Here is a 15,598-nt window from a genome sequence, read left to right as displayed (position 1 = left end):
GAACACCACAATCAGCTTTGGTGTGGTTTTATCACCTATCTTCCTCATCACATTTGTTTGAGAGAGGGGAAAAAAAAAAACTAAAAGCTGCTGAAATGGGGTACAGCACTGCAAGATGTTAGGTTAAGTGATTGTTGGTTGTGCTTTGCCGGAAAACGTTTCCTGAAACCACCCATGTCTTTTAATGAAATCTGAAGTAGTTAATTACTTGATCTTATCCTGCTTCTGTAGGTGTCAACAAAAACATCCATTACATTCAAAATGAAGACAACAGGAACAAACCTTGCAAGATTTCTGAGTGAGTATTCCCTTGAGCCTGTCAGTACTGAATATATTCAGTGTGCTGCAGAACCTGCCTTCCTCAACAGGTCCCATGAAGGCTTTTTTAAAGCTAGCTTTAAAAGACATAACTTAAAAACATTATATTGGCAGAGTTGGGGGGGGGGGGGGGGAAGGGAGAGGTGGTGAACATTTTGGTAGTCGGGTGTGATGGTGGCAGTACTGAATAAGAAGATCTCGATTACGTACCATGGGCCCAGAGGTGGCAATAGCTATTCCCAAAGCTGCCTAGTTCTGAGAGTGGCTCTTTTGCTGAAATTCTCTTTGTTTCTGGCCCTTCTGCTCTCAAGGCAGCCAGAAATGATCTTTCCTTTTAGGCAACCAGGTCCTCAGGCCATATTAAAGACCTTCTACGAAGGTCTTGGGACCATAATGGCTATTTCAGATTAGCCAAGTGATGTAATTTCAGCAGTGGAGGAGGCATGGGGTGGTGGTAGTGGACCTCTCACTGCCATGTGCTGTGGCTGTGCAGAGCTGACGCAGGATTGTTCCCAAGTCCTGCTGCAGACTCTCACTTACGCAGGGTTTGAGATCCCCTCACACAACGCAGGTACAACCTCACCACAAGCCCTCCCAGGCTGCTTCTGAATTACGCTGGAGAAAGAGCATTTGGGTAATCCCTGAGCAAGTGTCTGCACAGCTCTTTCTGCCTGCATGGCTTTTGGAAAGCAGGGCCTGGCTTTAACTCCCCTTGTAAGGACGATACTGCCAGACCTCTTCTGAAGGGAGCGGGATCAGCCTGCGTTATAAGGGAGCATGATATGCTCATAGCACACCAGAAATTTCTTATAGGGGGGGGGGAAAAAAATTCCAGAAATAGTTTTACAGACCTGATGACTGTAAAGATTTGAGGAAATTGCATTGCAGTCATTAAAAGCAAGGCAGCATTTGCAGGCTGGTGGCACAGTCTGGTTCACATCGGTGCTTGTATAGCTGTGAGATACATACTCCAGAGCTTAGACTCCAGCTCAGGAAAAAAACATATACATATGCAACGCCGCTATGATAATGTCATTCCTAAACAGCAAAACACCAAAATACACAATTAGATATGCATCTGAGCTGCATCAACAGTAAGATTAGCTGATGTTTTGCTGACTCAGAACTTAATGAACATCTGAGTGAGTACACAGTTGAGTAGTTTCTTTCTTGGTGGTGTTTTTCTCTTTGCTCTAAGATTTTTCTCTTTGTACCCAGCAGTGAGAGCCGTATGTTGCCTTCTAGGTATGATTACACAGAAACTGAGGGCTCAGATCCCTGGTTCTGTATCTCAGGTCTGGGACACTCTCTCTGATAGAGTTGAGGAAAATACATGAAAAATGCAACTCAAACCCATCCATTTTTTGCAAAAGCAATATGAAAGTAATTGATAAAAAAAGTGATCAGTCCAGATCTTCTTCACATTTCTATGGTAGTTTTGCACATAATTTGTTTTTCATGCTACAGACATCATACAAACTGTGACTCCTATTTGGAGGAATACAACGTTCTAAAGGAAATCTTTATACTTCTTTATCTGAAACATCAACTCAGTGAATACGACTGATGGATTCTTAAGGTATTAGGCACCAAGTACTGAGTGTAACAGGTCAAATCTGTAGTAGACAGACTACTGCAGCAATATGCTGTCATATGGCTTATTGCAACTGCATTTCAAAGACATGTAAGCAACAACATGCTCTAATTAAAGGTGCTGAGTCCCTGCAGGAAGGAACTAGAAGCAAGCTTTTAGTTCCAGTCACAGTTTTGCTGTTGACTTGCTATTTCACTCCTTTTCAGGTTCAGCAAATCAGTTACATTTGAGTTTATCATTAAATATGGGCTATAAAAGTATGAATAAACTTAAAATGGAGAAGACTCTTTCTACTAAACTGAGGAAATATTCTCTACTGAAAAAAGTCCTCACTTTACAATGAAGAAAACACTGCATTTGCGGCCCTAAGTTTTCAAGGTTTATTAGTTCCTATATTACTGGAGATATAATTTGTGATATGGAAATGAATATTTAGTTTATACATAAATTATACTGTAATTTATTTAATACAATTCAGTTAATTATAGGTAAATCATAATTATGCTGTATTCGACGTATATTTAGGGAATAATTATTCAAGTTGGTAAGGAATTATAGCACAAAAGTTTTAATGTGTCTGAGCATTTCCAGAATTGCATTTGTATCAACCTGAAGCGAAAAGAAAAAAATAACCAGTAAATACTTATTTTTAGCTTTAAAAGATGAAGAACATGAAACTAGCACTATTCATGCTGTTGCTCAACTCTGTCTAACACGGAGACAATCAGTTTTAAGTCTGCATTGGAGCTAGGACACATTTTTCAGGTCTTAGCCTGCTAGTTAAAATATGACTTTCAGAAGAGCCTGCTTTCAATCTGGCCACTAAAAAAAAGCCTTGTCTTTCAGGCAGCATCTAGTATCTCATGACTCCCAGTGAGGTGCCTATGGCCAGATTTTCAAGTTCTTAAAGTAATTTCTGGTCCATGTTGAAAAACTGGTCCGTGTTGACAATCTATATGGTCAAAGTTAGGCACATACTACTTAATTCAGCAGCCCTGCTTGGGATCTACAGTGAGATCAGATTCAGATTGTTTATGTTGCATAAATGTAGATAAGTACCTTTCTTCCCCCTGTATGGACACTTTCTAAAAAAAAGAAAAATGAAATGCATATCTATGAGGAAGAGAAACTTCCAGAGGTACATTTCTCATAAATTTGTGTTTTGAACTGGATTTCAGGACAAGTCCTGAAACCTCTATGCGATTTTATAGCAGTCCCTCACTCATTGCTCTGTGTGATTCTCTGATACCTAATAACGTGGTAACCTTTCCTCCATAGAGATCCTTAACTATATTTTTCTACATGGATGACTATTTTCATTAAGCTTCCAGCATTCTACCAAGTCTGATGTTTCTGTCCCTGCATTGTGTTGAACTGAGGTGAAATGGATGATGGATTCACAAAACATGGGATTGCATGCATATCGTCTTAGACATGACACAATGTGATTCCATATACCCTGTATATACACTGAGGAAATTGGGGTAAAACCACCACCAACAAAACCCTTATTCAATTCTCTAGTGATCAGTTATTTTCTACCAGTGTGCTGCCAAGGACAATGTGACAATCTTAAACATATAAGAAAATATTCTGAAATGGAAGAAGTATTTCTTTATTCACTGTTCACTAATCTTGAATACCTGAACTTCTTGGCCTGGAGTCCTGTGTGCAGGGTTTTTGTTTACTGTCAAATAAATAGTTTTCCTTGTTAATAAAAAATGTAAGTGAAAAGATTCTTTTTAATTAGTCTGGGGGATTTACTGAGGAACTAGGAGAACACTAGGCCTTTCCTCATCTGAAAGTTGTTATTCTTTTTCCAGTCTAACACTACAGAAAAAAGTGTTTTGAGGCTCTGTCATCTACTACTGCTCCTGTCTTGGTTCTGAAGGCGTTACTGCATGCACTTCTCCATGAGTCTCCCCAAAACACTGCCTGGGTCACGTGAGTCTTTGTGCATTACTGACTGAGGTGGCAGGCTTGCATGCTGAAGCCAAATTTGTTTTCCTTCTCTGAGGTCACTTTGTGGCTGTTCCCTGTGGGAATGTAGTAAGTGACTCTTCTCTGCAGAGAGCAGCAGATTCTGTTGCGGAAGAGAGGTTTACTAGCAACAATGAAAATGGTGTAAACAAAAAAGAAATTGTTTGTTTAAAGAACAGACTTTGCATAAAGTAATCTAGAAACTAACCAAACTAAACAGTTTTTCTTACAGAAAGGAAAAAAATGTCACAAAAGACATTTTGTGGGTCCTTGCCTAGGGCTCAAGTTTCAACCCACTTGCTATTTCAGGAGAGAAAGAGATCTCTCTGCTGCTCTCAGAGGCCTTCTTCTGAGTCCCTTTTGGCAGCCACATGCACCTCATTTAAGAAAGCTCTCACCCTGGTGTTCTTCAGTCCAGTTTTCTAGCTAGCTATTCACATTAATGTTTTGATTGGGTGATTCTTTTTTAAAGATTTTTACTCTCTAAATAATACTAATAAAAGAACTATGAACACAAATGAGACAAACAATTCCCCCCACCCCTCTTTTAAAAATAATTTAATAAGATATTTATAACATTCCACTCATGTAAGGGCATGTTATACTCATTCCTTTACTAACCTAAATACTACAGGAAAACCATGATATTTCTCATGTTGTTGATATGTTCTAATCAGAACAATTGTTTTTCACCAAGACTTTCTGATTTGTTTTCTAACAAATTTCAATTCTTGATCCAGATCACTGTGGAGAACTGATTTCAATTTTTCTCAGAGTACAAGTAGACCTAATAAACATAGGTATAGCCTCTGCTACTCAGTATATTTTCCTTACTGACTTCTGTGCTGCACAGTGCTGTTTCAGTTGGGCCTATTGCCTTCAGCAGTTTTAGTACATGTTCCTGCTGTGGACTTTGGCTGTAGTTTCTCATACAATACTGATTCTACAGGTTCTCTGTTCATTAAAATGTAACAGATACTTTTTTTTTTTAAACCAAGTCTTCACCTTGACTGCAGTCTAAGATGTCCTGCTAAGGATATATCATGATTTGAGAGTTTTCTGAGATTTAATATTGCACAGGACTATATCCTGCCCTTTGGAAATTGGTTAAAAGCTTTCTGATATCTCTGGTTCACTGTTTATCAAGAAAGGTAGTTTTGCCTGCCTGGGTGGAGTATTCGTTAGTGTTTGTAAAGCCTGCTTTGTATTAGAAACTTTTGTTAGTATAAGTAATGTCCCTTAGGAATGTGATTTTTGGCAATATTATATACTGGCAAAAGCCTGAACGTGGATGTAGAACTGGCAGCATCAGTGCTTTTGCTGGTATAGATTATACTGAGGGTTCTGGAATCACTGCAACCAGCCAGAAGTGCTCCTGCCAGCATAATTATAGTATAGTATGTTGGTGCTCTATCACAGACCTGGCAAAAAACCAATTCTCACTCCCACATCTCTCTTAGTTATTAAATATTATTTTGCTGGTTGGTGTAGGCAAGCTGTTAGCCCATATGTAAACATCTTTGGCCAGAATAGTCTCTGTTATGGAAGCTCTTCTTTCACTGGCAGAGGGAGGAAAGAAACCTGTATTTGGCCATGTGCGAGTGGCTTATTTATATCCAGAATCACCTGACATTGTACCTTTTTTCCTTTCACGTGTATACATAAACAATGGTGTAGTGGCCACAGCTAATTTTCAGAAAAATCATTAGGTAACTGTCTTGTAGCTTGGGATTTATGATTCTTCTTTTCTAATGACTTGATGGGCAGGGGCTTCATATTTTATCTCTTGTAAGCTTCAGGAACAACTGAAACAAAGGGGATGAGAACAATGTGTAATGTACGTTAAAACCCTGGTGTTTATCATCCTGATGAGAACTGCAGCAAAACTGAGGTCAGGTCCAAAAAAGATACTCTACTTTCTGCCCAGCTATTCAATTTGTTGAAAACAAAACAAATTTACAGACAGAGCTGAAGTGATCCCTTTGACCCTGTAATCACTGCTCTTTTTAGACGTCAAAATATGTAATTATTTAAACAAACAAAAAAAATCAGTAAAGTGGAAAGCACATACTTGTAATCAAATAAGAAGTGAAGACATGGTGGCCATTTCCCATATGTGTTATGTTTCATCAAGCCAGAATGTGACGGTTTACACTCCCAGGCTTTCCAGGATCCTGCCACCACTACCAGTAAGGTTGCAAAAGCCAGAGGATGTGGCTTGGTGGCACTCACCCCATTCCAAAATGTGGTAAGTATCCCATGATGTTGCTTGTGCCCTGGAGCTGGCAACCCTGTCTGCTGCTGAACAACTCTTCTGCCTTTATACACTAGTGAATGTGTTCCTGTGGGCTCTCCCATCATGTTCAGTTTGCACCCAGCACTTCCTGCACTGCCCAGGTATCCTCAGCTTCCAGATCTTCCCTTTTAGGCCCCACTTATATCCCAAAATAATCCTCCTCAAATTCCACTGATTTCAGGACAGAAGCATATCTGTGAAGTAGATTGAGATCAGCAAACCAAAAGAAGTGAAAAATATATTGCCAAATGAGCCTGTGAACATCTGCTAGTGCATTTGTCAGTGTGTCCAGTATGTGGGTTTCCCCTGTACATAAACAGTGTGGTTAATTAAACTCACAAAATTGCTTACTGCCTGCATGATGTTTAGCATTCCTAAAACCTAACAGTGTTAATTTACTTTATGGAAGACTTGCTTTGAAAATGAGTCAAGCTGCAGGAGATTACAGCATCTCATCAAATGATTTTCAAAGAAAAGTTACTGCAGAGTTTGGGTTTCTATGGAACCTGGAAAGGGAAGCAGACAGTCAGATTTGGTTTTGGAGAGGAAACAGGGTATGCAGCGTTGTCTTTTAAACACTTACTTTAGATGGCAAGCTCTGCTACCTAACATGACAGAAGTAGCAACTTTAATAAAAATGTGGGAACTAATTACTGGTCACCCTTGCACAGGATGCCCAGATAAACTATATTACTACTTGAGCCACGTTCTGAGGTTAAAAGATGAACTGGAATCTTGTAGGTGTTTTACATGGGTCAGCAAGGTCCAAAAAAGCTACAGGTACAGATATCCTCTATAGTATTTTCCTAGCTGGGAAACAGTTGAGAAGCAGATAAGCTTGACTGAATTTTCATTCATCCCTCTGAAAAAGGATATTAATCAGTCCTTTTGTTTAAGGTAAAATACCTTTGTTCTTTCAATCAAAAGAATGGATTGTCAATAACATCTGGCTCTAAAAATATTTCTACTGGGAACTAACATTTCTTCTCTGAGACAATGATGATCTACTCAGAGACATGAAATCTCTGGAAGGTGTTATATCTAAATAGAAATGTTAAGGAAAAATCTCAGATGATAGAAATGGGGTTGAAATTTAGAGATTAAGATGCTAAGGTTTTCATTCCTATTTAAGTGGTATAACAATGAATTTCAGCTTGTTTGGGGGTGTCATTATTAGAGAGGCATAGTAGTACTTATCTCAAAAAAAAAAAAAGGAAAAATCCCAAGAAAATGAAATACGTAACAAAAATTAAATATTTGCTTTCTCTGTATCTCCAAGCAAACTAAAACATGTCCCTGGAAATATTTCCTTTATCCTCCTGACAAAACTTTATCTGAACTGTGTATTCTATTTTTGGACCTTGAGTTTCCAAGCTAGATCTTCAGATACAGTGGGAGTAGAAATCAATTAAGTTTTCTGTAACAGTTTTAGTACAAAGTAAGTATCCTTGTTGTGTTATTCAGCAGTACTACTCTAACCTCCTGCTTCTGACAGCACAGCAGAGCTCTTTCAACAATATCTCTAGTTCATTAGAACACTTGGAAATGGAGCATCTCTTTTTTTCTCTCTGTCACCATCAATGGCTCAGTTTACTATATAAAATAGAAGAGATTCCCACCTCACAATCCCATAAAATCAGTTAGAAAAGGCTGTTTTCTGGATGAGCAGGTGGAAGAGAAAGTGTTGAATTCTCTGAAGGAACTGAAAAATTGTAGCTGTGCAACGGAGTGACCCTTTAGTTGAAATGGTGTTGGCACTATTCCTATTAATACGTTTCCCTCTGTATTTTTACCAAATGAAACTATTTGCTGAACTTGATTTCACTTTTCTACTAGCCCTGGTTGAACAAAACCACTTATTTTGGCAAATGATAGCTTTTTTTTCTTGGAAATTGCCCACCAGTATTGGCACCATCTGCTCCAGGATTCTGCTTTTCTACAATTTTTTATCTTGGTTTGTATTTCAGCTTTTTGGAGGTTAGCTTAGAAAGTCTGTAAAGCCTCTTTTCATCAAAAGAAATCTCTAGCTGTGAATGTTAAGAGCTACTGAAAAATTGCTGGCAAATAAGAACAGGACGGGAAAATCATATCTTCTCCAACTCCCCATGACATGCCTGCTTCAAAGACCATTTATCGTATAGAATCATAGAATTAGCTAGGTTGGAAAAGACCTACAAGATCACCTAGTCCAACCATCCACCTACCACCAACAACCCCACTAAACCATGTCTCTCAACGCTATATCTAAACGTTTCTTGAACACCTCCAGGGACGGTGACTCCACCACCTCCCTGGGCAGCCCGTTCCAGTGCCTGACCACTCTTTCAGAAAAGTAGTATTTCCTAATGTCCAGCCTAAATCTCCCCTGGCGCAACTTGAAGCAATTCCCCCTCATCCTGTCACTAGTTACAAGAGAGAAGAGGCTGACCCCCAGCTCTCTACAACTTCCCTTCAGGTAGTTATAGAGAGCGATGAGGTCTCCCCTGAGCCCCCTCTTCTCCAGACTGAAATATCACAATGTCGCTGTGGCTATGCTCTTTGTCTCTATATCCTAAAGAATGCTGAAATAAGTATTGCAGCATCTGCAATATAATGCTTGGGAAAACATGATTTCCTAAAGGTCACGGGGCCAAACGGAAATCTTTCTGCTCGGAATGTCTCTGTCTTGCTTCCTCTGTCGATGTCTTCTCAAGCCATTGCCGCCCCTTGTTCATTTGCTTCCTCATACCCAGTTGTCTGATTACCTTGCATGCACAGAGATCCCCAAACCGGTCCTACAGGTTCGTGCAATTATGGTCGCTGTATTCATTGCCTGTAAATCTAATTATTTCTAACCCTGAACTTTATCAGAAGCCCATCCTTTGTCCCCCTCCCAGCACATTCAACGGATCTGTGATGTGTCATGTGAAAGCAGAAAACCTTAACCAGCTTCTGGTGGCGCATGAGGAGAGCACATTCTATTCTTCTTTTCCACGTGTGCCTGTCTCTCCTCCCCAGGGTGAAACTTCCACACCACCTCTCCTGGTTTCAGGTGTAATCATAAACCAGCTGAAGGCAGTTGTGGGTAATGTAGTTCCTTCACTCTCTTCTGTCTTCTTGCACAAGTGGTGCTAGGTACTTGCTAGACTGCAAATTCCAGCAGGCTTTGTTCAGCACCTCTCACAGACAGGCACACACCAGGTGTGCTCCTAGCAGCTAACCCAGCCCTCAGCACATTGGAATTTTTCAAAGCTGGAGCAAAGAATAGGTGCTCTTTCAACAGTGCTGATGTCCTGAGCCACGGCATAATTTGGATCTAAGAGAAGGCTCTTAGTTTCCAGAATGGTGAGTTATTTTCTTTTTTTTTTAAATATCAAGTATTTTTGTTTGTTTGCATTTAAAATATTTCAGAGGGTCTGAAATATTGCAGTAATTGTTTACTTAGTACTAATGCTGCAGTCTGCTACCCCGTTTCTGGCCATAGCTAGTGCCAGGTACCTCTGGAGAAGGTGCAGATCTTTGTATATTTTGGATTGCATGTTACTGTACCCTAGGGTAGTTTGAGATGTGTGGAGAAAGGCACTGTGCTTGCTAAGTGCTGGTGACTGCCTTTCCTGAGAGGACAAATAATAGCGAGCCCCTTAAAAATTTAAATTAACCAGTATTAAGCTGACCTTCCACGTCTTTCTTCTTTTGTGAAATAAGCCATTGCTGGTTGGGTGGGTGGGCATGCGTGGTGCTTTTATTTATTGATTTACTTCCTTGTTGTTGGGTTCTGTTTCTCTTTCTTTCTGTTTCTCTTTTCTTCTGTATGAACAGAAACATTCCTGTTGATGCATGCAGCAGTTGCTCTGGCCCCCAGTGCTTTGTCAGAGAGAGATCTGGAACATGCAAAAGGGTGTGTTGAACACCACATCAGCATCTTCATTGTTAACAAGAAAGCTATTAGAAATCAGAAAAACAGAGCGTAAAGAGTATACTTCTGACCTTTAACGTATTTGTTCTCTATTAATAGGATCCTTGAAAGGTTGTATCTCTAGGCTGACTGCAGGAAAATGCTGATAGACCTTGAACAAACTCTATGGCTAAAAATGTGACAAGTAGAGCTGGCTAGTCTGTTTAGATAAAATAAAATCCCAGCCCCACAAACAAACAAACAAAACAACCACACGTTTAAATGTAAGACAAGGAAGAAACTGTTCTTGTTCTCTTCCCACCTGTTATTACTGCTCAGCTAGTAACACCTCTGCTTTGATAAAAAAAAAAAAAAATTTAAAGGAGACCGTTCAAAATCATAGAGTTTGAGAAATCATTTTGGGTTATATTTACTATGAAATGAAAATAGGTATCCTCCCAAGTAAGTGAGGGAGGGAGGGGATAATTTTTAGTGTGTTGATCTTGGGAGACGCAAATTACCACTGGAAATAAAACTCTCTGTAGCCCAAAACCATATGTTTGACAGAGGTTGACATGAAATGCTCCAGTGAAGAACTTAACACATTGAAACTAGTTGGATGGTGTCTGTTTTGGATGGGTGACATACAAGGAGATTTACAGCACAAATAGAAGCTGATTACTGTCTTCCTGGAAGCTGTAAAATAGTGTTTACATTGAGTATGTTAAAAATGAGGAATACCTTCAGTTGTATCCACAAAACTGTTTAGCGCAACGATATCCTCTGGGAATGTGTTCAACAAGCTAATTATATATTGCAGTAGAAGGCTTATTGAGTATTTAAATGTTTAAACCAAACTGTTATTCTGCCTCTCTCTCTTATTTTCTCCTCTCCTCTTATTATGAGAATGGTTAATTGTGTTCAATTGCACTCTTCTGTTACTCAAATTCCTTTTAACTCTGTCATAGGGACGTTCAGCTTGTGGCCCAAGAATGTTGGTGTTTGGTGGACTCTCTCTGAGAGATTTCTATGAAGGCACCACGGAGAAGCAGAAATTTTGAAATTCACTCTCTCTCACATCAGATGCCTTTGTTTTCTCTTTTCTACAGCAGATAAACTTGAGAAACTACCCGTGTTCATGCTACTGTAAACTTTGGCACGAGTCCTTGTAGGGGAAGTTCAGCCTTAAAATATGAATGCAAAATAGGTGGATGAAACTCCAAATGAACTTAGTGAAAGAATATAAACCATGTTAATGTAAAAACCAAAAGACTGAATCCGAAGAGCTGATCAGTCAATTGAATCTGATGGTCACTAAAGGATCTCCTATATAAAGATCAGAGCTATTTGTCAGTGGCAGCTGTGGTATGTCAGACTTCTGCACCACAAACTCTATGCTGTGTACTTGAAGAAAAAAAAAATGTAGAAAGCATAACTCTGTCTGGAACTACACTCTTCCATTCCTTCTACTACAAAGTACTACGTAGGATCCTAAGTTACTTCCCAGCTCCAGTGATGGGAAATAGAATGTTGTTGGAAAAACAGAAAGGAGCTGTTTCCATAGTGTCCCTGTCTTGATATTCCCATACTCTGCTGCTATTACAAAAAGTTTAGACTAATTTGACCTTGCATCTTTTTAACAACTTCTAGAGAAGCATTCTTCATTTGTCACTCCCTTTCTTGAATTCTTTTCAGTTCATCTTCCTCAACTCTGTATTTTCAACAGAGAGTTTCTTCAGAAACTGAACTCCTGAGTAAAGCTGATGTCATATATTCATCTGAAACATATATATGCATTGGATCTGTAATATTTTTCCATATTTTCATCTGCTTCTTAGTACAGTACTGTATCTTATTTGATTTCTTGGCATCTATGCACTTTAGGCAAACGTATCCAGGATCATGAATAAACTTTTCCTAAGAAATTGCAACTAGTTTAGAACTCAATCCATAGGAACTTTAAAAAAATTTTCCTCCAAAAATGACACTTGATGTTTATATATGCAGCAAACTTAATATTATGCTGTCCAGTGTATGAAGATTTCTGGTAGTTCTTCGTAGTTTCTTGGAGCATGAGTAACCAAAGAATTTTTCTTTGTGAGCAAACACTTTCAACTCACTTTTCACTGACCTTTCCTTCCCGCTTACCAGAACTTCAGTAATGTGTCTACTTCAGTAAGTGTCTATTATGTACTTCAATGTGCTTAGGCACAGGAGTGCATACATACTGAGGAGTGAAAGCAAAGTTGATTCAGGGCTTTGAACCACCAAAAATTGTAGGAAAGTGAAGCTTTCTTAGAGCTTGCAGGGAGTGATATTTTGTACTCTTTGTGCTGGATGGGAAAGGCTTTTAGGTTTGGATATGTCCAGGCATTCCTTTTAAGGAATTTTATAGGAGGCATATACTGTAATGATGGGAGTCCCTTCCCTGCACAGCTGAGCTTTACTGTTTGAGCCAGCCTGCTCAGGAGGAGGCCACCTGATGACGTGAATGACATCTTTGTTGTGTACTTGTGGATGCTGCCTCCCTCTCACTGTTATGGGTGACACTGCTCTGAAACCCAGTGAGCATTTTGGCAGCCTACAACAGGCACTTCTAGATCTTCTGCTGTTAGAATTTTTATTTACAAAAGACTCTGGAGGACAGTTATAGGAATCCAAAATGTAAACAGTTGAATCAGCCATTTTCTTTAGCTTTATAAATGGGAAAAGGATCTTTTCTACTCCTTAGAGGATATCTGTTTCCACTGGAGAATCTGAGTTCAAGATAATCTTTGTTTTCCTCTTTACAACATGCTTGAGACATAGCTGCTATTTTACTTTGGGTAAGGTCTTGCTTTACATTTAAGCTGCTCTAATGGCTACCCTCTGCTGAATGTGGCAGTCCCACTTCTCTCACCTTACCATTACATCCCACAGAGCAGCAGAGATAAACACTGACTCATAGTTGCCTGGGACAGCTCACTGTGAGACCAGATAACTACCAGTAAGACTGCTGGTTTCTGGAACAGCCAGCCCTGCAGCCAAGTGGCATCCCCAAGAGCAGCCTTAGCCTTAAGCACAATTGCCAGGTGATCATGTCTCTTGTTAAAAGCCTTAAAAACTTGGGGGATTTGACCCTAGTTCTATCCCAAGATTACTCTGAATTCTCTGATGTCCATCTCTCTCTCTGTGGAAGCATATAGTTCTCACTTGCTTTAAATGGTAGCTCACAAGTATTTAAGATTATTCTAAAGTGTGAGAGCTGCTCCATTACATTTTGTTAACATGAGACAGATAGCAGCAGAGGTGCAGTCTGACAGAATGGCGTCTGACATGGAAATGCGTATGAAGCAAAGGAGTAGAACTGAATTCCTCCGTGCAGAAAAAATGGCACCACTGACATTTACAGAGACCAGCCAGTGGATGTGAGCCCAGTGAGGCGCTGGGTGGTGCATTTCAGCAGTGGTGACAGTAACTGTGGATCACCTCCACTGGTACAGATTCTTAAAGAGTGCAACATGCAGGCTTTTGTTCATCACTGACAAAAATGCAGAGCTAATGGGCGGTGACTATATTGAAAAGTAGTGTTTTCTAACTCAGAATTCACTCTATCAGTGTTATTGTGCTCTTTGGAGTTGTTGTAGTTTCCATGGAAGTAAATAGGAGGCATTACTTCTGGAGTGACCTATGTAGTGGGCTTTTACTTCAGTTTGCACTGACTTCTAGTTTAAAAAAAAAAAAAAATGGCATTAATTCTGTTTGCGCTTGTACTTACTAGTCCTACCTGCTAACGGCATTGCTTGCCCATTGCGCTAGTCCTCTTGCTGTCACACCAAAGCAAACAGCTCCTTGCCTGTTGGTTGCAATAAGCTGTATAAGAAAACATTTGTGCGGTGACTTAATGAGTTGTTTGAGTTCCCACCTTAGCCTAGGTCTATCAAGATCAAAACTTTCACCAGTAGGCTCAAAACTTGTGATCCATTGCTGTCAGATCCTGCAGCCTAATTTCAGTCTTATGATCTAATTGGGAACAGACTTTGGGTATGTATTTACAAGAAGAAGAAACTGTATTTCTACATGCACTAAGCTGCATAATTAAAAGGAAATGACTTAGCCTGAAATAACCGAGGGGAGGGGTGGAGCAACTGGCAAGACTTTTAGGTGGTTAGCTTTATTCATAGGTGATCTCATGCAGCACTAACTCAGAGCCCTGGAGAAAAGCCTGTAGTGTGGTGATCACCTTTTTGAGCTCTCTTGCTCTGATCCGCTTGCCCTAAATTAAGGGTCTCTGTAAAAGACGAGGGGTTCGACATAGCAGGGAGACAAGAATTCTCCATTTATTCATAATGCTGCCCTAATTCCTGCAGCATAATTTGTCACCTGCTGTTCTGTGTGAAATTATTGTGCTTTGAACCTGAGTAATGGCTGTTTGCTATTCTGCTCATTGTGTGGGTGCACAAAGTTTTTTGACTTCCCATTTGAAATTTGGTCTGTTTAACTCACTGCCAGTAAGTTTTATGCTATATATTATAAAAGTGAAATGAGCAACATTAACAAATACATTTGTAAAAATGCATTAGCTTTCCAAGGAAACATCTAACAGTTCTCAGCAGAAGGAGCTTCTGGCTGAAGTGTTCATAGTTGCTCTCTCAAGGGGTGGGAAGAGGACAGCTAAGCAAAACACTGCCCCTCACTTTCCATGTAAAGGACAAACTTCTACAAGCTGGCATAAGGTGAAGTTTCCTAGTCCTGCAGCTAGGTAGTACATAGGGCTAATTTGTGGGTTACATTAATTGAATGAGCTGAAAAACCCCAGTGGTAAACTCCACATAGCTATGAGGATTGTGGGGGAAGCTAGCTAGCATGGCTCCCCAGAGGGATAACTGCTGTTCTGAGGTGCTCAGAAACATCTGAATGGTTCGTAAACCTAGTTGTAAATTGTAATTGCTGTAACTAAAATATCGTAATTTCTTTATCAGATTAGCGGAGAACAAAAGGTGCATGTAGTGGCTATCAGAGCTATCTGTGCTCTGGCAGACAAAAAGGCATTACTGTCTGCCAGCTGGCTCCCCCCCACAGTGACTTGCCTGGCTTGCTCCAGTGGGTAGCTGTTAATGTGGCTGCCCAGCAGAGAAGTACTGCTAATCCAGAAAATATGTCAGAGTCTTTGCACCTTGGAATTCCTCAGTGTGGTGTTAGCAGTCATGACTATGCACCAGTCACAAGCATGCAGACTAAAGGTACTGTGTGTGCTACTGATGTGCTCACCAGAGAAATGTGATTTTTTTCATTAAGAGTTTTCTTCCCCTCATGTGGAGTATGGTAGAGGAAACAGAAGGACAATTCTCTTGAAGGCTGCACTTAACAGAAGTTGCATTCACCATCACTATTTTTTTTTGTTTTGTTTTGTTGGTTTTTTTTGTTTTATGAAGTAATAAAGTCAATTGTTCTACAAGGGAAATGAAAGAACCAGAAAAAATGTGGTAAATGTGTATAATCTCTCTCTCTATTGGTAATTTTCTACCACATGTTGAACATAACTGCTGCTTTTGAT

General features: G+C 39.8%; 1 protein-coding gene across 2 annotated transcripts in view; it reads left to right on the top strand.

Moving 5' to 3' along the window:
* The window catches only part of MACC1 (MACC1, MET transcriptional regulator), a 35,689-nt gene continuing 29,277 nt past the window's right edge, over positions 9,187 to 15,598 (top strand). Inside the window, exon 1 of one of the 2 annotated variants that reach the window (XM_021387999.1) lies at positions 9,187 to 9,512. In XM_021387999.1, the coding sequence (XP_021243674.1) occupies positions 9,510 to 9,512 (3 nt within the window). In that variant the 5' untranslated portion in view covers positions 9,187 to 9,509. The remainder of the gene's footprint in view (positions 9,513 to 15,598) is intronic. The other variant, XM_021388000.1, reaches the window with a different exon arrangement.

The sequence above is a fragment of the Numida meleagris genome, chromosome 2 (genome assembly GCF_002078875.1).
Source record: "Numida meleagris isolate 19003 breed g44 Domestic line chromosome 2, NumMel1.0, whole genome shotgun sequence".
Taxonomy (NCBI): domain Eukaryota; kingdom Metazoa; phylum Chordata; class Aves; order Galliformes; family Numididae; genus Numida; species Numida meleagris.
The sequence above is the reverse complement of the archived record's forward strand: the minus strand, read 5'-3'. Positions and strand labels throughout refer to the sequence as shown.